Source organism: Chionomys nivalis, chromosome X, assembly GCF_950005125.1.
Source record: "Chionomys nivalis chromosome X, mChiNiv1.1, whole genome shotgun sequence".
Taxonomy (NCBI): Eukaryota; Metazoa; Chordata; class Mammalia; order Rodentia; family Cricetidae; genus Chionomys; species Chionomys nivalis.
Genome location: NC_080112.1, coordinates 17,236,641 through 17,261,646, shown reverse-complemented (window position 1 = coordinate 17,261,646; position 25,006 = coordinate 17,236,641). Strand labels below are relative to the sequence as shown.

At 40.2% G+C, this 25,006-nt stretch overlaps 1 protein-coding gene across 7 annotated transcripts in view; it reads right to left on the bottom strand.

Moving 5' to 3' along the window:
• Positions 1–25,006, bottom strand: part of Arhgef6 (Rac/Cdc42 guanine nucleotide exchange factor 6) — a 119,054-nt gene that overhangs the window by 38,000 nt on the left and 56,048 nt on the right. For all 7 annotated transcript variants that reach the window (XM_057759278.1, XM_057759279.1, XM_057759281.1 and 4 more), the window contains 3 exons: positions 15,388–15,482; positions 10,893–10,988; positions 8,863–8,985 (listed from right to left, as the gene is read on the bottom strand). In XM_057759278.1, coding sequence (XP_057615261.1) covers positions 8,863–8,985; positions 10,893–10,988; positions 15,388–15,482 — 314 coding nt within the window. The remainder of the gene's footprint in view (positions 1–8,862; positions 8,986–10,892; positions 10,989–15,387; positions 15,483–25,006) is intronic.

Here is a 25,006-nt window from a genome sequence, read left to right as displayed (position 1 = left end):
AGCAGTCTTGAGAAAAAACATGTGGCATTATACTATTTGATTACAAAACACACTACAATGTTGTCATGAGCAAACAATGTAGATTGGCCATTGATACAAACCCAAACACATAGACCAATGGAAAAGCATAGAGAGCCTAGAGTAAAACTATATATCTATAGACAACTTGCTTTTGACAACAGTACAAAGAACACACCACAGTGAAAAGCCACTCTTAATAAATGCTGGGAGAGCTGAGCATCCACATGCAGTAGAATGAAACTAGACCCTTCATCTTTTACCAGCTACAAAGATCAACTCACAATTGGTCCCAGACTTAAATGTAACACTGAAACTGTGAGTCTAGTAGAAAAACACAGAGGGTTGGGATAAAGTACACAAATAGCAAAAAGAAGTAGGGGAAGGTGAGATGGCTCAACTAGTAGTGACACTTGTGACCAATCCTAGTAACCTGAGTTTGATGGTACAAGGAGAGTCCTCTCACCTTCACACATGTTGTAGTATCCATGTACACATGCATGAAATAAATAAACGCAAATTTTAAAAGTAGCAAAAGGAGAAATAGGCATATATCAAATATTCCACAAAATAAAAATTTGAATAATCCATAAAATGGGAGAAAATATTTCCAAAATATACATCTGACAAAGGGTTGATATCCAGAATAAAAAAGTTCAAAAACTCAGTAGCAAAAAATTACTTGATTTAAAAATTGAAATATACATTTATCAAAAAGTCACACAAAAGGCCAACAAGTATAAGAAAATATACTAAACATCACCAGTCATCAGGGAAAGGCAAATCAAAACCACAGTAAGGTTCAATCTAGTAAGAATGTTTATTTCCAAAAGGCAAAATAAATAAATAAATGCAAAGTGTTGTAAGGATGCAGAAAAACTGAAGTCCATGTACATTGTTGATGGAATATAAACTAACCCAGATATTATGCAAAATGTATAGTCATATGCAACACGGAGGTTCCCCAAAAACTTAAAAATAGAAACTACTATATGATCTAACAAACACACTATCTTTCCAAAGGGAATGAGATCAGTATATTGTAGAAACATCTGATTCCCATGTTTACCAAAACACTATCCAGGCCATCAATGGAATCAACCTAAGTGTCCATTAATCAATTAATAAATAAAGACTGCTGTGGGACAATGGTCTTGTATGCTGTAAAGATTTGTCACATGTACTGGTTTAACAAAATGCTGATTGGCCAGTAGCCAGGCAGGAAGTATAGGTGGGCGATGAGAACAGAAGAACTCTGGGAAGAGGAAAGACTCAGTCTGCAGTCATCATCCAGACCAAGAGGAAGCAAGATGAGAATGCCTCACTGATAAAAGGCACCAAGCCATGTGCCTAACACAGACAACAATTATAGGCTAATTTAAGATGTAAAAGTTAATAAGAAAGCCTGAGCTAATAGACCAAACCAGCTCATAATTAAAGTAGACCTCTGTGTGTTTCTTTGAGAATGAACAGTTGCGGGACTGAGTGGGACAGAAACCTTTGTCAACAGAAGACAATGTGGTACATGTGTACAAAAGAACATTATTCAGGTTGTCAAAAATACTATAATTTGTGACAAAATAGATGAACTGGAGATAATTATGCTAAGTGAAATAAACCAGGAACAGAGAAAAGGCAATGTCATGATCTTATTTGTACATGGAATTTGAGAAAGCTGGCCTCATGGAAGTTGGCAGAAGAATAATGATTGCATATGACTGTAGAGAGTGATGGAGTGGGGGTGGCGGGAAGCTTGACCCAAGGGTATTAAGTTACACCTAGAGAGAAGGAAGCTGCTCTAGTATACATAGAAAGTGACTATAGGGGCTGGAGAGATAGCTCAGCAGTTAAGAGCATTGCCTGCTCTTCCCAAGGTCCTGAGTTCAATTCCCAGCAACCACATGGTGGCTCACAACCATCTGTAATGAGGTCTGGTGCCCTCTTCTGGCCTGCAGGCATACACACAGACAGAATATTGTATACATAATAAATAAATAAATTTAAAAAAATAAAAGAATTATTATTTTAAAAAAAGAAAGTGACTATAGTAACGATAATATATAGCACATCTAAGAAAGATAGAGGAAATGATTTCTCACGTTTTCGCCATAAAGAAATGCTAAATGTCTGAACATAGAAGTATTTAATATTATTGAGATATTAGACAGTGTATGCATGTATCAAAACATCACATGGTACCTTGAAAACATGTATAACTTTTATGTATTTATCAGCTAAAATAAAGTTCATAAAGAGATAAAATAAGAAAATGAAACCAATATCACAATGAAAATTACTTTATATCCAACTAATGTGACTATAATCAAAAGAGAGAGACTGAGTTAGGAATATGGCATAGTAATTAAAGCACTTGTTGCATAAGCAAGATGACCAGAGTTCATATCTCCTGAACCCATGTAAATGCTGGGTGGATGTAGTGGTCCTCCTGTAATTTCAGACTCTGAAGGTAGAGATAAGTGATCTCCAGACCAAATTGGTTAATGAAGCTAGCCAGGCTGTGGAGCTCTGGGTTTAACTGAGAAATTTTGTTTCTATGTATAAAGCAAAAGAGCAAGCAATAAAAAGAATCCTGATAACAAATTTGGGCATCTATAAGCACATTCCCCCACATGCAAAAATGCATAGATATATTCATGCAACACACACAGACAGAGACACAGACTGACTGACCACGGCATATATCAGGTTGTAGAAAAAGGAACTCTCTTTTACTGCTGGTAGGACTCATGCAGTAGCTTTGGAAAATGGTCTGATAGTTCTTGCAAGGTTAGACAGAGAGAGAACTAGAGATGTGCTTTGGCTGGTATTACAGTGTCTGTGAGGTCCCAGCAACACAAAGAGAAACAAGATGAAATCCAAGACAGCTTGGTGGTGCATACCAACAATCCAGTACTTGAGGAGATGAAGGCTGGAGAATCCAGGAGTTCAAGAAATGCAAGCATGACTACATAAATTTGATTTTTTAACACAGCACTATTCATGATCCATCCACTGGTGAATGCAAGAACAGTATGTGGCATCTATATAGCAAAATTTTTAAAAATCTTCATTTTTATTTATATGTATGTTTATGTGTCCATATGAGCCCATGCTAGTGACTGTAAGACCAGAAGAGGGCATTGAATCCCCTGGAGCTGGAGTCACAGGTATTTGTGAACCTTCTGATGTGGATGCTGGAAAGAGAACTCGGGTTCCCCAAAAGAGCAGTACACACTCTTAACCACTATGCTGTCTCTTCAGAACCCTGTGTATATATTTTTCAATGATATGCTCATAATCTTATAGTGTGTGGAAATTTTTAAAACATGCTAACATCAGGGGAATGAAAATTAAAACTACACTGAGATTCTATCCAGTTCCACTAAGAAAGCAAACAGCAAATGCTAGTGTTGTTATCAGGAAAATGAATGCAACTGGAGATAGTCATACTAAGTGAATCAAGCCATTCTCAGAAAGACAAATATCAGTTTTCTTTTATTTGTGGTTCTCAGATTTTATATAGATTTATAAAACTGTATATATGTACATGAAAACAGAGGTGAAACCATTTAGGGAAAAAAGGGGGGCTAACAGGAGAGGGGTGAGAAAAGGAAGATTAGCAAGTATGAAGGAATATGACTAACATTCAACATATGCTTAATAAAAACTTAAAAAAAAACAAGTAAATTTAATTTGAAAAAATGCTGGCTAGGATGGGAAGAAAGAGGAACCTTTACATACTGCTTGTGGGAATATGAGCTAGCGCAGCTACTATGGAACTCAGTATGGCGGCTCCTCATAAAAACAAACAGTGGTGCTCAGAACTAAAAACAGAGTATGAGTCAGCTCTACTACTTTTGGGTGGATGCCCAAAGCATCTAAATCGATAGACCACAGAGATACGTGCACACCCAAGCTTATTCACAACAGCCAGGAAACAGAGTCAGCCTAGAGGTTCGTTAACAAATGAATGGATAAAGAAAATATGGCATATGTACACAGTGGGATTTTGTTCAGCCCTAATGAAAGTAGACTGAACTGAAGAAAATTGAGTTAGTGGAAAAAATGCGCTTAGTGAAATAAGCCAGACTCAGAAATCAAAGTATCCCTAGTTTCATTTCATATAGTTGTTGCTATAATAAAATACCCCAAGTAAAAGAAATTTAGAGCAGAAAGGGTTAATTTAGCTTATAATTCAAGGTTACAGTCCATTACTGTAGGGAAGTCAAGGCAGGAACTTAAACACAACCTCCACGGAGGAACTTTTCTTCACTTACACTGTTCAGAAACCGGTGCCTACAGAAACCAACCTCAAAACAATTACCAAAAATCAACCTAAGCTAGATAAATCTTAGGTGATCCTAGATTGTGTCCAGTTAACAATCTAAATGAATTAGTGAACTAAAGTGTCACATTTCATTTTATATGCAGAATACACCCACACATGCACATGCACACACATGCACACGATACAAATATGTATGTGACTCAAAGGTAGGTTTGATTGCAGGGAGAGAGAGGGGTCTAAAATGATAGCAAAAAATAAAATAAAATAAAATAAAATGATAGCAAAGAGGGAAACAGAGGGCAGTGGAAGAAGAGAAATACTGTATGTTATGCTCATACACAGAATACAAATGAAAGGATGTGAACAAAGTGCAAATCTATATATATCAGATATATTATCATTATGAAATTCATCATTATGTTTGGTACTTAAAAATATAATTGAGCTGCATGGTAGTGACACACACCTTTAGTACTCAGGAGGCAGAGCCAGACAGATCTCTGTGAGTTCGAGGCTAGTCTGGTCTACAGAGCTAGTTCCAGGACAGCTAGGACTACATGGAGAAATGCTGTCTAAAAAAACAAAAAGAAAATGTAATTGAAAAGGCAAAAATGCTAAGTGAAATAATTCAGATACAAAAAGTCACATATTGCATATGTCTACCTACACCAAGTCCAGTATAGGCAAATGCCTTGTGATTGAAGAATTTTAGTATGGTTACCTTTAGTTAATTGGTTTTAGAATATGCGGGGTGACTGTTAAAGAATATGCTTGTGTGGGGTGCTAAAATATTTCAAAATTTATGGTGACAATTGCACAATTCTGCAAATATGGGGAAATCAATTCATTATATCCTTTACACTGGGATGAGAAGAATTGGAAGATAGTTGACATTTTATTATTTGTTTTTTGAAATCAGGTCTCATGTAGCCTGAGACAAAGGTCTTGATTTCTCTACATAGGCAAGGATGACCTTGAGCTCCTGATCATCTTGCTTTCAACTCCCAGTTGTTGAGATCCAGGTGTTTGCTACTACCTGTGGCTTCAGTGAATGCATTAAATGAGTGAATGCTATGATTTGTGTATTACATCTCAATCTGTGGTACAAAAAATGAAATGATAACATTATGTCACTTGAGTTAGGTGGTAGGTTCTTGGGTGTATGTTTTATTAAAATACTTCAAAACTGCATTTATGTTATTCTTTGTGGCTAAAATGTCTATCTTATTTTAAACATTTTTAGAAACCTGACTGACCCTGACTTCTGACTCTACCACTTACCAGTTATGAGTTCTTGAGCACATTGGCAGGCCTGCCAATGACTTATCTGTACGCAGAGGAGGTAATAATAGTAACTTCCTCATGGCCTCTTACAGCCGCATGCCTGGTACATTTTCAGTGCTATTATTAGCTAATGTTCCCTTTAAGCAATTGAACCACTTGTGCTAAAATGTCTATGCTAATAGCCACTCTTTTTTAAAAAATACATTTTTCTCTTCAATTTACTTATGAGCATGATGATGGGGTGGGGGCGGGGGGAGAGTGTTTGCATGAGTGAAAATGGGTACAAGGTCAGAGGAGAACTTTTGGGAGTCAGTTTTCTCTTCCACTGTGGGATTGGGATTAATGGATTGGATTCAGATGGTTAAGTTTGGTCTGTGTGGCAAGCACCGCTGCCCTCTGAGCCAACTCCCCAGCCCAACAAAGTGTGGTCAATGCAATCTCATGTCTATGGTAACTTTGTTTTTTTCTTTTGTTTGTTTTAGTTGTGAGTTTTAAGGAAGGGACTAAAAAATAAGTTAGAACCTTGTGATTTTATTCTTCTTTGTAGCTGAAAACTATTCCTTTGTGTATAAATGCCACATTTTGATTGCCCATTCATCCTCTGATGGCTTGGCACCTGCCTTGACTTCACATCTTGGCTCTTCTGACTGTTACTATGATAAGCATGCATGTGCAGGTGTCTTTATTGCATACTGACCTTGATGCCTTTGAATACATACTCAAAGGGGGAATGCTGTTTTTTTTTATTTAAAACTGTAGTTTTAAATTTAAGTTTTAAAGGAACTTTCATACTTATTTCCATTGTCAAAATATCTGCTACTTCTGAGGGTTGATATCAACTAATTTTCTAGCTTGGGTTTGGGACTTCAAGTCTAAGACACATCAAAAGTCTATTCTTTTCCATCTTGAGCTGTGTCCAGAACCCATGACTGTTCTGCATCCAGTCTGTGAAATACAGGCAAAACGAGTCTAATTCAATTGTATTGAGGTAAACTCTTAAAGGAAGTGTTACACAGCTCATAGTAAGTGTTAGGTTCCTTACCACCGCCTGCTGTTCACCCATTTGACGTCTTGGGACTTGTATCACACAGCACCTCAGAAATATAGCAGGGTTTGGAGCAAATAGTAATCAAATTGCGAGTAGAAGAAAATATAAAGGATCAGTGAGACACAAAACCTGGAGAAATCTGGGTAAAAGCATGTCAGAAATGGGACTACTTCCACATCTCTCACCCTGCACAAAAATACATTCGACAATCGATCAAAGATCTCAACGGAAGACGAAGAACTTTGAAAGTGCGAGGAGGAAACGCTGAAGTATAATACAGGCAAGCCCTTTCTGTGGACTCCGTATGCCGGAAATCAAGCGAGAATCGGCACATGCCACTCCAGAGATGTGATTCTTTTTTAATAAGCCTTCCTCACTGCAAAAGAAACAACTGAACAAAGAGACAGGCCACAGAATGGGAGAGAAATCTTCTCCAGGATGTCAAAGAAATGTTTTCTCAAAACTCAGAAGTGCGGTTGCTGTGGAGTTGCCAACACTCGTGCTTTTCCTTTTTGTCTTTTCCTTTCTGATACTGGCCGAATCCTGAGCCCCCTTTCGCCGGTACTCAAGTTATTCTCACTCCCATGTTCCCTGCCTGCCATGTGTCTGCTTGTATGCCATATGGCTGGCCTCCACGCTGGCTTGGCTCAAATGGCGATCTCTCTCTCCTCTCTCCAATTCCCTCCTCTCTGCAGCTGGTAAGATTTACAGCTTGCTGGCCCCGATATATTTTTTTTTAACTCTAAGAAAAAAAAATTCTTCAAAAAATAGTCATTAAATTTAGCCAAAGAAGAACTAACACAATAAATAAATGGACAAATCATCCAACTAAACACTTTCCAAAAGGAGAAGCACAAATGGCAAATTTGAGGGGTAGAATTCAATAATCAATCATCAGGGAGATAGAAATCAAAAGTGTATTGAGATTTCCATCTCACCCTGAGTCAGATGGTTCTCATTAAGAAAGCAGCAACCAAAGTTGGTAGATACAGGGAAAAGAAACTGCGTTGTGCATGGCTTATGGGAATATGCCTTAGTCTACCACTATACAGAGTAGAAGTTCCTCAAAGTACTAAAACCAAAACTAGCAGCTGTATAAGCCCTTTGTACATAATTGAAGAAATGAAGGCAGCATATAATTGAACTATGCACACTCATGTTTATTGAGGCTCTTAATTGTAACAGCTAAGCAATGGAATCAGCTTATGTGGTGTGTGTGTGTGTGTGTGTGTGTGTGTGTGTGTGCCTTTATAGCTATATATCTACTTATACCTATATATCTTTATATCTGTCTGTAATAATAAAGGAACAAATGCTGTGTACAGGAAGTAGATGGAAACAAAGATCAACATGTTAAACGAAATAAGTTTAATACAGAAACACAAAAATTGCACTTTTTTCTCATATTCAGGAACTAGAATTAAAGATATACCAGACAGTCTGTGTATTTGAGAGGGTGAGGAGGATTGTCAGGAATTTGATGCTAGCCTGGACTATGCACTGATCTGATCCTAAATCAAAACAAAACAAATATCAATCTGAATAGAGTAAACTGACTATCTGTGACTCAAGGGGCAAGAAGTAAGAGAAGAAAGTGGCTATGACCAAATCAAGACATGCGCATATGTGGAAAAGTCACAATGAAGCTCAATAATATGTGCAATCAACATATGTTGATCACAATGTAAACAATAATGCTTGGTACAAGTAGGGTTAACCCATTAACATTAAAAAGGATTTTACTTAAGCAAAGTCTTTCCTGATTTTACCTCTACCCTAACCGTAACCCTCTAACTTCCTATAATGCAAAGTTTCCAGCATCCTTTTGATATACCTCTTGCGATATATGTCTACGGTGTTTCACTTGATAACTATATTTCTCTCCCACAAGAGGTGGGGCCCTCTCTCCCTTGATCACCACCACTTATGCTCACTGAGGTATTTACAAGCTTGTCTACAGTGGGTGCTCAATAAATTATTTGTGGCATTAGTGGATGACCAAGCCATGGGACAATAAATTCAGTCTTGTCCTATAGAACAGAGATAATCGAGAGTTGAACTGGACACCACAAATTCCCAGAAGTCCTCCTGAGCAAGGCTCTCTGCAGAACAACCAAGCATGGGAAAAGGCAGGACATTACCTGTGCTGGGGGAAAGGCAGGGCATTACCTGTGCTGGGGGAAAGGCAGGGCATTACCTGTGCTGGGGAAAGCCAGGACATTACCTGTGCTGAGTGAGCACGTTGACTGCTGAAGGATGATTTGCACAGTAAGCCAGGTACATCGATTTAAAATGAGGCATGAGGTTCAGTAGACAGCCTCCTACTTTGTGCTGGTTTTCTGGAAACCTGTAAGGAAAACATGTCAAGTACAGAATACAAACTGGGAAGCAGAAGGTAAAGATACTTGCAATTGAGCCTAGAAGCAGGTAAATCTTTTGATGTATCGCCACGGGGGTTATGTATTTATTTATTTTTAGGCACACTGGAAGCACTTTATCCCTAGAATATGCAGATTTTGATCACAGATTAAAATTCTAGCCACCTAGCTTAAGAGATAGCCCTTCCAGAGGACCCGGGTTCAATTCCCAGCACCCACATGGTGTCTCACAGCCATCTTTAAATCGTGCATGTGGTGCACAGACATATGCAGACAAAACACCAATACACATTAAATAAATAAAATTTAAAATTAATCTAACGTACAGGATAAGATTCTCATTTGGAATTAGTAGATAGGACTCTTTGTTTCTAGGATGGTTATATTCAAATTTCTCTGGAAACACTATGAATATTCAAATTCACACCAAGTTCAAACACAGACAGAACTGAATTGAACAACGCAATACCCCTTGGACAAATTTCATCTCCATGAAGTTCAGAAAACAGGTAATCCCCCAATTTCCATAGACTGATGATATCCATCAGTTTTTCCAAGATATACTGAAAAATCAATTTTATACCAGAAATATGCTTGGCAGAAGATCATTACAGTGAACTTTGTTATATAATGTTTACTAATAAAAAAATGTTTACTAATTCAACAATCAAATAGCCACCAAAATTATGCTATTGGGGTTGGAGAGATTGCTCAGTGGTGAAGACCACTGGCTTCTATTCCAGAGGACCTGGGTTCAGTTCTCAGCATCCTCCCACACTGGTGTTTCATGCCTGTCTGTAGTCTCAGGGGATCTAGCTCCCTCTCTGGTTTTCGAGAGTACTTCATGCACGTGGTGCACACGCATACATAGATTGCAGGAAAAGCACCCATATACATAAAATAAAATCTTTTAAAAAATCATGTTGTGGTTCACACAGGACATATTATACCCTTCCTTTTCCAATTTTGTATGTGTTTCAAGTCAGCCTACAACAGACACAATAACCAGGAGTTCTACGAAGAAACAGATTGGACATGGTGGTAAGTGTTACAATGCCAGAGGCAGAGGTGGAAAGACCAAACTTCCAGACCCACCTTGGTTACATAGTGAACTTTGGCGCCTGCTGGGACTGAAAACATGGGGTTGGGGTGGGTAAAATAAGGGTCAGCAGTGTAGTTCAGGAGTAGAGAGCCTGCTTGGAACACACAAGGCCTCAATCCAAGCAGCCAGAAAGGGGGATATGAAATGAAAGATTTAAATGACTTTTCCAAGTAATCTTCAACACATAAAATAAAAATGTGTTACCAGCAGCAAAGCTGCTATCATTGGCACTGCAGAGATGGCTCAGTGATTGAATATACTTGCAGCTCTTGTAGAGGACCAGAGGTCAGTTGCCAGCACACATGGTGGCACATAACCATCCCTAACTCCAGCTCCAGGGGATCCAACACCCTCTTCTGACCTGGTACATGTACATACATGAAGGCAAACCCTCATACAAACAAAGTAAATGGTGCAATTTAAAATTAAAGCCAGAAACAGTTTACTAGATGTGAAGTCTTCACATGTATCTGGTGCTTTGACACTAAACATGACCACTGTCCTTGTATGGTAGTTCATCTTAATGTTTTTATTTTGTTCCAAGACAATGGGTTGATATTGCAGCAAATGCATAAACATTAAGTGCCCTTGTACCCAACCTAACCTTATAATCCCCATACTTAGGAGGTGAAAGTGGGAGCATCAGAAGAAGTTCAAGGTCAGCCTCTACCACATAGGGAGTTCAAAGCCAGTCTGGTCTATGTGACACACTGTCTCAAAAACCAATTAATTTTTAAGTGTAGAAGGAAAGAACAAAATCACTGTCTTACTTACTTTGAACATTCTTCCAAGGCTTGGCAGAGTGTCTGTTGGAAGGCGCATACTTCTTCAAAGTTTCCCAATAAACAAGTAAACTCCACAGTACTAAGGCTGAATTTAAAAAAGGACATGATGTTCCAGTTAATAGAATGGAAAGATGTGTCAGCTATCTAGTTGGAGCCCAGTGGGCCGATAGCTTGCGGATAGCTGGCAAGTATGGAAGTCAAAATGTTTGTGTTTTGTCTTCTGCTTTTTTAACTTATAACAACTCTATGGTCGCTGGCACCCTCGTTTAGTTTCTTTCCTTGCTTTATCTTTTCTAAGATGATAATAATGATCATAAAGAAAGCTGGTGGTCATCAGGGGCATTTAGGTATGTTGTTAAGCCACGAGGAAAACAACATGTGCTTAAAATATTAAAGTGCAAACATAGCAGTACAATATGATTGGGAATAAGTTAAAACTCTGTGGTATATTTCTTCTAGAGAGAGAAAGTAGGAGAGTGACGACTAAAACATTATGTTCAACAATCACAGAGAGGAGAAGGTAACAAAATTCGCTTTCTCTAAAATGAGAATATGCAAATAACAACTAAAACCATTTTTCGTGAAAGGGAATAGAGGGGAGAAAATAAAACTGGATCTTGTTATTGTTATCTGTCGGATGGAATGGAGTCAAACAGAGGCAAACTGAATGCTTTTGTGCAGGCCATCTACCTGAGGAACATTCCCATCCATTGTGCCCTTCCCAAACAGTAAGTGATGCTAAGAATGGGAGCCAACCCTTACAAGGCATGCAACAGTCAAGCAAGTGCTTTCCAAACGGAAGCTTCAGTTGCTCTGTGAGCTAAGCGCCATGGCCATTTACTGGCCAAGTGTCATTGTACAGACAAGGAGACAGGCATAGAGAAGGTGGTGAGCAATCCACCGAACATCAAAGAGCAATGGACAGCAAAGAAAAGGTTATACCAAACATTCTAACTCTAGAAAACACACTCTCAAAAGCACTTGTCTGAAGATTCACTTAAGAAGTGGATGTACTAGCATTCTTTCTCCTATAGAATATATAATCCTGGGACCTCCTTGCAGAGAGGGCTCAGAGGCTAAGAGCACTTGATGCTCTTACATAGGATCCAAGTTCAGTTCCTGGCACCCACATTGATGTTGCTCACAACTGCCTGTAATTCCAGCTCTAGGGATCTAATACCCCCTTCTGGCTTCCTGCAGAACCTGTGCACACATGGCATATGCTCACACAGACACAAACATAATTAAAAATAAAAAATAAAGATTTTAAAGAAATGAATTATCAGTTCTAAATGCATGTACATATGAGGAACACTGAGTGGGTTCAGAGAGACAGGGAGGCATTGGAAGGGGTTGAGGAAGGAGTGAAAATACAGTACTCACATAAGAAACCCTTGGTGTGGGAGGTCCTTCTGTCTATGTGTTAGTTTTATTGGTTAATGAATAAAGAAACTGCCTTGGCCTGTTGATAGGGCAGAACTTAGGTAGGCAGGGGTGGAGGGGGGAGGGAGGGGAAACTGAATTGAATGTTGGGAGAAGGAAGGCGAAGAGAGAGAGAGACCATGGATCTGCTGTTGGAGATAGATGTGCCGAAACTTTGCTGGTAGGTCACTACCTTGTGGTGATATACAGATTAGTAGAAATGGGTTAAATTAAGATGTAAGAGTTAGCCAATAAGAAGCTAGAGCTAATGGGTCAAGCAGTGATTTAATTAATACAGTTTCTGTGTGATTATTTCAGATCTGGTTGGCCAGGATGAACAAGCAGTTCCTTGCAACAAACCCTCACAAATATAAAAATTAAATTAAAAAATATATACAATCCTAAAAAGATGTGGTAAGGCCTACCTGAAATCCCAGCACTTGAGAGGTAGATTTAAGAGGGTCAGGTGTTCACCCTGAAGCTAGCCCTAAGCTACATGAGAGATACAGTCTCCAAACAAATTTTAGAAGCATAGACATATTGTAGCTAATTCCTAGGGAAGTATTTGCAAAGAAGTTTGCTGACTAATCAAAAGGGAAGATCCCAGCAAACATTCCCAGTAACCCTCAGAAGGGACAAGTTCCCAGTCCCTGGGCTGGTATGCCCTTTTGAACTGTGAACTGGAAACCCCCACCCCCTGTTGTCTGAAGAGACTCTGGCAGCCAGTAAGTTTCTCTTACTTCTCTGTTACAGCCCCCACAAGCAGGGCCCCTGAACTTTCTGCAATCTGCCCGAGAATGTATCTAGCCTCTTAGCCATCAGACAGTAAACAGTCTGGCTTGCTCACATCCTTGTGGGGTGAGAAGACAGTCGGAACTGGTGGAAACACTCTGACTCCAGAGTGCTCATCAAGCTGAGGGTGAGGGCAAGGCTGACCTCGTCTCACCCCTTCTCTCCTTGGTTCAGGGTTGCTAGTTTGTTTCTTCGGCATTTGGAATCTGACCACCCCACCCCCACCCCGTTCAGGATGACTTCTCTGATGGCCCCCTCTTCTGCAGGTTCCAGCAAGAAAACAGAGGCACATTTCAGATAGTGCATGGCAGGAGATATGGTAGAGCCAGTCTGGTCACTTGTTGGCTGTGTGACAGGCAAAGCAGTGAGCCTGTCCAGACTTCAGTTTCTTATCTATTCGGTGGAGACGGTCCATTCTCCCAGGAAACTAGAAAGGGCAGTGAGCTGTGTTCCTATATCACTCTATAAACTCTGATTCACATAGCACTTCACATTTCACATAATAAAAGCCAAACACGGGAATATAAAACGCTTCCATATGAAGAACGCTTCCCACGGCGCCATGAGAATAGTCACATTAAAATTCAGCATGATGTTTTGCTTAAACAACATAATTTGGGAAAGGAAAAAAAAGGAGAAAATAGTGAACTATATTAAAGTCATTTAAGTCTGGAGTTGTTACTTCAGACAAATGGCCACAAATTCAACTTTTCCTGAGGTACGGGGGGGAGCATTTCGTCTTCCACTGTGTGAGCCAAAGTTTCTACTTTACTTACAGATTACAATTGCTAGCGAAATTTAAACAGCTAAAGTAGCAAAGAGGGACAGTCATTATTAGTTAAATCAGTCAGCCCTACAAGCATAAACAATAAATGGTCAAATTGATGGTGTCTTTGGTTACGGAGTATTAACATATATTTTGCTTTCATGAAAACTCCGTCTTCAGCTCATACTTTTGAAAGCCATTTCCGGTTTAGTAAGTTTTGCACATTTTGCTTTCAGAATGCTTTCCACCTCGTTATCATTCCCATGCGCCTGAATGAAATACTGGCTGGAATTGTGCTCCCCTAAACATTTTGCAAAAATGCCACACTCTTTCCGCTTTGGGAGCATGGGAAAGGGTTTGGCAACTGAGAGTCAGAGCTAGCATGAGAATTTCCAATTTATGTGATTTCCGAATAAAAGTACCAAGGAATCCATTTTCTGTATGGTACGAGCAGACCCATGCCTTTAAAATGCACAGGAAGTACGGAAACTGAAAGACAGATCCTGTGCACCTGCACATTGGTGCATGTTGCAGCACTAGTGAGCAGATCCGTTGTTTAATATTGCAGCCCTGCTCGTGATAACTGAGCAACAGGACCAACCCAGGTGTCTAGTGCCAGAGGGATGCACAGGGGAAACGTGCTATATATGTACAAGAAAGGGTTTAGTTATAAAGAAGAATGAAGTTATGTCATTTGCAAGAAAATGGATGTAATTGGAAAAACTCATATTAAACAAACTAAGGCAGTCTTAGGTAAATATCAGGTGTTGCCTCTTATTTATTTTATATAGCTACATTTGGTGTGTGTGTGTGTGTGTGTAAGGGAACAAAGAAGACTAATAAGAAGGAGTAGGACAAGAAACAGGAGGGCAAGGAGTCGGGGACTATGCTTAGTATATAAAATATGCACTTGCATGGAAATTCTTTAACTAAAAATAGTTTTAAAGCAAATCTTACAGAAACAGAGAGTAGAAGAGTAGTTACCAAAATTTGAGATGATTAAGGAGGATTGTGAAATACAGAAAGGACAGTTAAGGGGTATAGGGTACAGTTGGGTGAGGTATAACCTCTGAATGTTCTACAGCGCCAAAAAGTAATTGTATATTTCACAGTAGCTGCTGGATCTGCCAATTACCCTGACCTGATATTATACATTGCAGAGTTGTACAGAAATATCACACTCCATCCTATAAGGATGTATAATTATTTAGTGCCAAGTGTTGAAGTTTAAAAAATATTAAGTGGGAAAGAGACAAAAATACCCAGTACAGAAATTATCATAGGCAGAATCTCAGAGCAGTTCATTCTTTCCACAGAAAACGAGCCAAGCTCTCCAAAAGCTATATTTTGCATAACTGCCATTGCCCTGACCATGTTCTTGGCAGCCTGTGATCTGTGGGGATTCTTTTAAAGGGCAAAATCAATTATTCAGTGGCATAGGAATAATGCCTCCAAGTGCTGACATTATCTTGCTGTGTTTTACTAAGGGTTTAAAGAGTCTTACTTGTTATTAGACTGCAAGGGTCTTAGGTAAGTAACCAGAAGCGACTGAAGTTCTTTGGCATATTCTTTTTCAGTATCCAAGATGTTCTGTAACACCTGTAGAGAGACAAGAATAAGGTCAATAACAGTCAAGCAAGTCCAAGGTCAGAGATTTAGATTTTCTAATCAAACTCCTAGAGAAAAAGCATCTCAGTTTACTTAGGCTGGTGCTAAATGTCCCAATATGAAAAACAAATGTACTTTAGTTCACACCAGAAAAATATTTTAATAATTATCTGGCAACCAGTTATATGACCTAACTTATATGAACACAATTATTAAAAACTATTCACAACTGGAGGAGCCTTACCACTTGCATGGTACTGGTCACAATTATTAATGCTTTAAATAATTTTATTGGAGAAAGGGGTAGGTTAACTAACAAAGCTCACTATTCTTATTATATGAATAATAAAATTACAAAACATTCAAGACTAAGAGAATTCAAGGATAATTATGACACAAAACATCAAGGATTTGATTTGTGTACTGTTTCTGATAAGATGCTTATGGAACAAAATAATAATTTATAGTACATTATTAAGCAGGGTTAAAAATGGTCTTTCAGTAAAAACAAAGGGTGCTCATATGAACAATTAAAATAGAAAAGGAGACAGTACTGTGAAGAATTTAATGAGAACAATTCAGTCATTATCTACTATTAATAACACAAAATTCTTTTTTGTTCTTGATTTGAGACAAAGTTTCACTCTAGTCCACAATGTCTTGGAACTCACTAAAGAGCCTAAAGTGACCTCAAGTTCACCATAATCAACACGCTTCAGCCTCTGCAGTGCTGAAAGTACATCATCAGTGAAACCCACCACACCGAGCTAATCATAAAGTCTGTAGAAACAACCAGTTTATGACTCTGCAAGTTCTCTTTCCCCACTGGTTCCAAGACCATCTCCCATTTCCCAGCCTGTTCTGGAAGTAGATAAAACCTCATTCCAACCAATTATATATGACCAAGTTAATATTTTGCTATGTGTTTTTCACATCTTCTAATTCATTGGAAAATCTTTCCTATACCAATGACTTTGCTGCTTACAGATAGGGAACTTCCACCATATCTGAAGACGGAGACATTTAATGGGGAGCTACAAGACAGAGAAACATGTGGCTAGGAGAAGCCCAGTCATCTACCAAAATGGCAGAAACCCACAGCGGACACTGCGTGTCTGTGGCTTCCACATTAACTGCATTCTATAGGACTTCAGCTTCCACAGGAGTCAGCTAATTTCGGATTGAAAATAGTTTTAAAATGTCACCTGAACTGAATATATATGGATTTCCCCCTGCCATTATTCTTTAACTTCTATACTATAACACAAGACTCTAATCCCAGCTACCCTTCGGCCTGATGCAAGTTTGAGGCCAGTCAGAGCAACTTAGATCAACTGTCAAGATAAAGGAGGACAACAAAAGCTGAAGGTGTAGCTCAGCCGTAGAGCACTCGCCCTGGCATGTGTGGGGTCTTAGGTTCAGTTTCCAGAATCCCAAGTCATATTTAATGATATAACAATTGTTCACATGCCACACATACACAGGCAGGCAGCATAGGCAGAGATTATCTCAAGGGTAGCAGAGGATGCAGAAAGGCCATGCGCAAATGCTGGACCATTTTATATCAAAGACCCGAATATCTGTATTTGAGGAGGTCCTGGCGACAGTACTCACAAGACAAATCATGATGAAAAGTGGAGTAGCGGAAGACAGCAGGGGTCCGAGGAGCCACTGGCTTTCTGGTGAACTGGGAGATGGCAGTCCCAACTGTGCTACTGGCTTACAGGCCGCCTCAGTTTTAAGGCACAGCCTACCTCATCTCAGATTGTGACATTACAGGGACCACTGTGAAGCGGCGCTGAGATGTTACACAAGTAGGTACTGGGCAAGCGGCAAACGCTCTGGCTAATTTAAGAGGCTAAATGCATCGCTCCCAACCATAGTCCTATTGGACTTTCAGACCAGAAGGCTCTGTGGGGAGAGGAATGTCCTATGTCTTGTGGGAAGTTAAGCAGCACCCCTGACCTCTACCCATTAGATGCCAGCTGTGCTCCATCCCATGCTTCAGTTATGACGATCAAAAACGTGCTCAGGAGGGCAATGCCACCTTAGTTGGGAATCAGTGAGTTAGAAGGCCACACGATGGTTTCCAAAGCTAGGGTTTGCTAAGCATAAAGGCGCATGCCTGTTATCCCAACACTCAGGAAGCGGGAGGCAGAAAGATGGTCTGAGGCCAGCTTGGGTACTCAGTGTGTTTAAGGCTAGCCTGGGCAAGACTCTGTGCCCCAAGAAGGAGAGCAGTAAAGGGTTAAACTACAGGCCCTGCCGACAGCCACTTTTGTCTGCTTTCAGTTTCCCTATTGCTCAGAATCTATTCTTTCCAAATGTAAATTCGGAGGTCTGGAAGAAGTGGTGCTCTCTGAAATTAGCCCAGTGATGGAACAGAGCTGCTGCTGCCTATTTAAAAAATCTAGTTACAGTAAAGGTCACTTGCTAGAAACTGCTTTGAGATGAATGGAAAGCAAGTTCAGCCTACAAAGTCTGGATCTGGAGCTCGGTCGTCAGAGTCCTAGCGGACACAGGGCCCTGGGCTGCAGCTCCAGCACCGTACAATCTGGGTGTGGTGGTTCACACCGATAATCCCAGTATTCTCAGGAAGCAGAGGCAGGAGGATCATCCTCATCTGTACAGGAAGTCCAAGGCCCACCTGGAATACTACGTGAGACCTTCTCTTTAAAAAATGTGAAAACGTATTGGTTTTAATTAAAGTGATGCTTCAAGAAACTAATTATAGATGCAAATTCCTATATTTTAAAAAGGCACTTCATCTTTAAAGCGCATGTGCTTACTGGGTTAATTGGACTCAATGGGTTAAAAAAAATGCAAAGTTTGGAGGGAGGAGTGGTAGTGGTGAATGTAGTCAAAATTTGTTGTATGCATAAAGGAAATTCTCAAAGAATAAATATATTTTTTAAAGGAGGGATGATTTCTAATTTTTCATTTAGCATTCAAGGGGCTGGGAGGTCCTTACTCCCTTCTAAAATAATTAGTGGGATAAAATGAAAAATAAATTAAGTAAATCTGTGAGGAATGAGATTATAGAAAACAACTATTCCACAAGAGTGGATAGACAATCAGATCCTGAGAAGTACAAGCTACAGGAGCAAAGACCCACAGGAAGCAAGACTAGAGTAGCAAACCTTAGCTGTAACTGGCAAACTATTGAGCACTTACAATGGAGGAATCAAAGTTGACCACTCCAGTGGCTCAGTGCCGGGAAAACATACTTATACTTTTGTGAATTTTGTCCCAGTAAAAATAAAGGAAATGCCCTTATTTTTCAGGCAGGAGAAAAGGAAAGCAGCCATTATGATACCAGCATATTCTGGTAGCTTAGACAACAGAGGGACATTTAGTTCCTAACAATGTCAGCCCTTGGGAGAAGCTATTTTACCAGATCATAATCTAACTGACGTGAGAGTCTAAGTGACACGGAAAAGAGAACATCCAAATTCCAGTCAGCTGTCAATAGTCATGGAGAAGAAGAGAAATGACCAAGTCCAGCCCATCTTGTCTCACCTAAGAATGACCACTGAGAAGCATGAATGAAGAGCAGAGGCCAGGAGCTCAGGCTCACCCAAAGACTAGAACACCATCATGGGAGAATAGAATGCAGCCCTCTCTCCACAGATCCCCAACACATTATTGAACACCTGCTCTCTAGTCTCTTTTCCCCAGCGCATCACGTCAGGCTTCCGGCTGGAAATGGCAAAGGCTTATTGAAAGGAATAAGTAGTAACAAACTACAGAAATGATAGATCCTCCTGGAAATGGGAAGCAGACAAGATCACCAGACAAAAGTTGGGAGCATGGGCTGGGGTGGGAGAAGGTGAGAGGGGAAGAGAGAAGGGAGAAGGGTTGGGAAGAGCTTGGGGGAGTGGGATGGTTAAGATGGAGGAAGGACAGATATGGGAGCAGGGAAGAAGATATCTTAATTAAGGGAGGCATTGTGGGGTTGGCAAGAGGCTTCACTCTAGAGGGATCCCAGATGTCCACAGGGATGTCCCCAGCTAGGACCCTGGGCAGTGGAGGAGAGGGTGCCTGAACTGGCCTCTATAGTCTGGCATCTATAGTCAGACTGATGACTATCTCAAATTTCACCATAGAACCTTCATCTGATGACAAATGGAGATAGAGACAGAGACCCACATTGGAGCACTGGACTGAGCTCCTACGGTTCCATTGAAGAGCAGAAGGAGGGAGAATATAAGCAAGGAAGTCAGGACTGCGAGGGGTTGGTCCACCCACTTAGACAGTATGCCTGAACTAGTGGGAGCTCACCAAATCCAGCTGGACTGGGACTGAATGAGCATGGGATCAAACTGGACTCTCTGAATGTGGCTGACAATTGAGGCTGACTGAGAAGCCAATGATAATGGCACTGGGATTTGTCTTTATGGCATGTTCTGGCTTTTTGGGAGCCTAGTTTATTTGGATGCACACCTTCCTAAGCCTGGATGGACGGGGGAGGGCCTTGGACTTCCCACAGGGCAGGGTACCTTGCCTTCTCTTACGACTGGAGGGGGAGGGGGGAAGGTAAGTGGGAGAGCAGGAGGAAAGTGGGAGGGGGAGGAAGTGGAATTTTGATTCCTAGTATTAATAAAGTATGGTGTGGGTGAATTGTCTGTATTCTGTTGATCATATTTTAAATAAATGCTGATTGGCCAGGCAGGAAATATAGGTGGGAAAACAAGACAGGAAGTAGAAATGATATAATGAGAACAGGAGAATTCTGGGAAGGAGGAAGTTGATTCTTCCCACTCCTGCCCAGACCACTGAAGCAGCAGGATGTGATCTGCCCCAATGAAAAAAGGTACTGAGCCACATGGCTAACATAGATCAGAAAAATGGGTTAATCAAGATGTGAGAGTTAGCCAGTGAAAGGCTAGGGCTAATGGGCCAATCAGCTTTATAACTTACAGAGATCTTTGTGTGATTTTTCTCTGGAACTAAACAGCTGGGGGTACCGGGCAGGATGAAAACCACAACAAACAAGCCGGCCCCCTCATGTTACAAGAGATGGTCCTAGAAATTCTTCAGCCTCTGTCTCTTGCCCACTGTGAGGTGAACTGCCTCCTCTTCTGCACATGCCTGCAGTCATGGTGTTTGGCCCTTACTCTACACAGGCCCAAGGTCAACAGAGACAAAGATCTTGGACTGAACCTTCTGATACCATGAGCTCAAACAAATGTTTCCTCCCTTATGCAAGGATATCCAGAAGGAAAGTGATGGAGGGAAGAAACCTGGATTTACATAAAGAAGAAAAGAATATTCATAGGGGAAAAGTGGTAGTCAAAGAATAATTTTAATTTTCTCTTACCAAGCAACCAACAGCTAATAAATTATTCAAAGTTGGGCTCTGGGTTCTAGCCCCAGTACCAAAGGCAATAATGCATTTGATTACATGAATATCACCTGTATACACTTAGGCATATTTATGTGTGAGCGAAATGGAAGGTATTAATAATATAAGACAAGGGAGGGAAGAATTAAGGACTGCTTAATTAATATAAGATACTTTTACTAACTGTGAATATTGAGTATTTCTTTGTGTACTGTTGTTTGAAAATGAACTTGGAAGCCCAGTGTGGTGATACATGCCTGCAATTCTAGCACTTCAGAAATGGTAGGAGAATCAGGAGTTCAAGGGCAGCCTATAGTGATATTTTAGTTATGTTTTAATAAATACAGTTTGCCTAAAATCAGAAGGACAAAGCTAAACCACTGAAGTCAGGCAATGGTGGCGCACACCTTTAATCCCAGGATTTGGGAGACAGAGGCAGGTAGATCTCTGTGAGTTCAAGGCCACCTTGGGCTACACAAGATCAGTGTTGAAACAAATCCAGGAGGTGGTAGCTGAAACCTTTAATCCCATTATCGGGGAGTCACACACCTTTAATCCCAGCACTAGAGGGAATATAAAATGGGAGGAGAGAGAGGCTCTGGCTGCTTAGTCTGCTTAGTCTGCCTAGGGTGCTTAGTCTACTTAGGCTGCTTAGTTTGCAGTCGCCCAGCCTTGGTAGAGGCAAGACTTCTCTAGTGGCTTGGCTGCTTTGCTTTTCTGGTTTTTGGGTTGAAACTCAATATCTGTCTCTGGATTTTTATTCTTCATGCTACAGTAGCCTTGACTACATAATGAGTTCAAAGCCAGCCTAGGCTACGTGAGACCCTGTGTATTTGTTACTTTTCTCATGGTCACTGTAACCAGATAGCTGGCAATGAAGCAGGTGAAGAGCGGTCTTGTTTTGGCTCACAGTTTGAGGGGATGGAACCCATCATTGAGAGCAGGTAGCTCCTTAGCAGCAAGAAGGTAGAGCTGAGACTACTTCATCCTCACATCTCAGCAGACCAAGAAGCAGTGAACAGGTAATTCTGGTATTCTGGTTGCTTCCTTTTCCCCCTTTGTATCCAGTTCAGGACCCCAGATCATGATGACATATCATCAACATTCCGAGTGGGCCTTCTCTCCTTGGTTAATACTCTTAGAAACATTCTCACAGACATACCCAGAAATCTGTCTCCTAGGTGAGTCTAAATCCAGTAGTGCTAACAATGAAAATTAACCATCACGTTTTATCTCAAAAATCAAAACAACAAAAAAGCAAAACAAAACAAAAAACAACCAAAAAGAAGAAGAGGAGGAAGAAGACAAACAAGAGAAGACTGAAGAGGTGACTCAGTGGGTAAGAGCACTCACTGCATAAGCATGAGGACTTGATCAGATGCAGGCACTCACATAAAAAGTCAGGCATGGTCACTTGCTAATGCCAACACTGTGTGGGGGTAGAGACAGGAGGATCACTGAGGCTTGTTGGCCACCAGCCTAGCTCTAGGTTCAATAAGAAACCCTGTCCCAAGGGATTAAGAAAACCAGCGATAGAACAGAACATATAACAGCTCTTCTGGTCTCTGTATACACACACACACACACACATGCATGCACACACACATGTACACACACATGCACACACACATGCGAGTACATGCTTGCATACCTGTGTAAGCACATGTACTGCATACACACTCTCATAAATCAACTATCAAAAAGAAAATAAACTTGGATTTGATTTGAATTTATATTGGAAACTGTAAGGCAACGATAAAGACTTTTTTTTAATATAAAAGAAGCCAGGTGGAGTGGCACACACCTGTAATTCAGCACTTTGGCTGTTGAGGCGTGAGTTCAAGGCCACTTTGTTCTACATAATGAGTCCAACCAAAACTCTATCTCATAAAACAAATGAAAACACACACACATATATTATATATAATATATATATATACAATTGATATGTCAAAGAGAGAAATGTGATCACATAAAATATTCAATTAAAACAACATAAAACAAGAAAATGTAGGAAAAATAGAACATAGAACAAGGGCAACAAATAGTTAACAGTAACAAGGGGACCAGCAAGATGGCTCAGCTGGTTAAAGTGCTTGCTGCCAAAGTTGATGACCTGTGTTTGATTCCAGGATCCACATGGTGGAAGAAAGGAACTGACTCTTATAAGTTGTCCTCTGACCTGCACATGTACACACACATACAACACATAGAATAAGCAAATAAAATGCAATAAAAAACCTAATCCACATTTATGCATTTTACAGCCAATGCATTAGTGACAAAGAACACACAATGGGGAAGGGACAGTTTCCTCAATAAATGCTGTTAGAAACACTGGATGCACACATGCAGAAGAATCAAAATGGACCTTTATCTCACACCACACACAAATATCAGCAAACTGGATTAAATACCTATAGGCAAAACTCAAAACTACAAACCTACTGGAAAAGAAGAGAGGAAAATCTCCATTGCATTGATCTAGGTGATAACTTCTTTTGGACATGACACTAAAAGCACAAGAAACAAACGCAAAAATAGACCGATGCAGCAAAAGAAATAAGAGGTGGAGACATGGCTTTAGTGGGGAAAATGCTTGCACGCAAGAATGAGGAAGTGGTGACCCTAGGGCCTGCTGTCTACTCAGTTTAACTGAATAGGTTGATCTCCAGGTTCATTTTTATATAAAAACTAAGGTGGTATGGTAGAAAGTCAGGCATGATAGCACACACATTTATTTCCAGCACCTAGGAGGCATATCCTGTGAATTTTGTGTATTGAGTCTCAGGCCAGCTACATAGTGAGACCCTGTCTCAACAAATAATAAATAAGACCAAAGAGTGAAGCACACAATACTAACTCTTTGTCTCCACACACACACACATGCACACACACATATATGTACATACATGTACACATATGAGCATATACACATACATTCAACACACCCACAAGAAACAATGAACAGAATGAAGACACAGCTACAAAATGAAAGAAAATCTTTTCAAACTATTACCTACTAAGGAATTAATATCCAAAATATATAAGGAATGCAAAGAACTCAATAGCAAACCAAAAACCAAAACAATACCAAGAAAACCACCCTATGCTGTGAGACAATGGTCTGTACCCTGTCACTTGTATTTCAAATAAATGCTGATTGGCCAGTAGCCAGGCAGGAAATATAGGTGGGGCAACAGGAATTCTGGGAAGAGGGAAGTTTCAGTCTGCAGTTGTCACCCACCCAGACACAGAGGAAGCCAGACACAGAGCAAGCAAGATGTGACTGCCTTGCCAAAGAAGGTACCAAGTCACGTGGCTAACACAGACAAGAATTATGGGCTAATATAAGTTATAAGAGTTAATAAGAAGCCTGAGCTAATGGGCCAATCAGTTTATAATTAATGTAGACCTCTGTGTGATTCTTTGGGACATAAAGGCTGCAGGACCAGGCAGAACAGAAACCCCTGTCAACAACCCTATACTTTTATCAGTATTTTGGATTTTTGAGACAGTGTTTCTCTGTGTAACAGCTCTGACTGTCCTGGAACTCACTCTGTAGACCAGGCTGGCCTTGAACTCAGAGATCCACCTGCCTCTGCTTCCTGAGTGCTTGTGTTAAAGGCATGTGCCACCACCACCACCCAGGCCACCCTATATTTTTAAAATGAGCAAAAAGGAAATCTGAATATACATATTTTGAATACATTTTTCAAAATAAAACACTAAGTCACCAGTAAATATATAATACTCAATGCCACCTATCATGAAGGAAACACAAATTAAAGGGCTTTTATCTCATACCTGTTAGTTTGGTTATTGCTGAAAAGACAAAAGATTGGTCTGGAGATGTAAGTCAGCAGTAGAGCACACTTGCCTGGCGTGCTTGAGAATCAGATCCACAAAATGCTAAAGACATTGATGTAGGAAGAAAAGGGAACCTTTGCACACTACTAAATGAATACAGTCATTTTGTAAACATAGAGACTTAAAAAATTGAAAATAAAGTCAGGCATGTACAACTTTAATCCCAGAAATTGGGGAGTGGGTGATGCCGGGAGGATCAGGAGTTCTAGAATAGCTTCAGCTACATACCAAATTCAGGAGTGAACTCCAGCTACATTAGACATTGTCTCAAAATAAAAACAAACACATGTTTTAAAAGGTC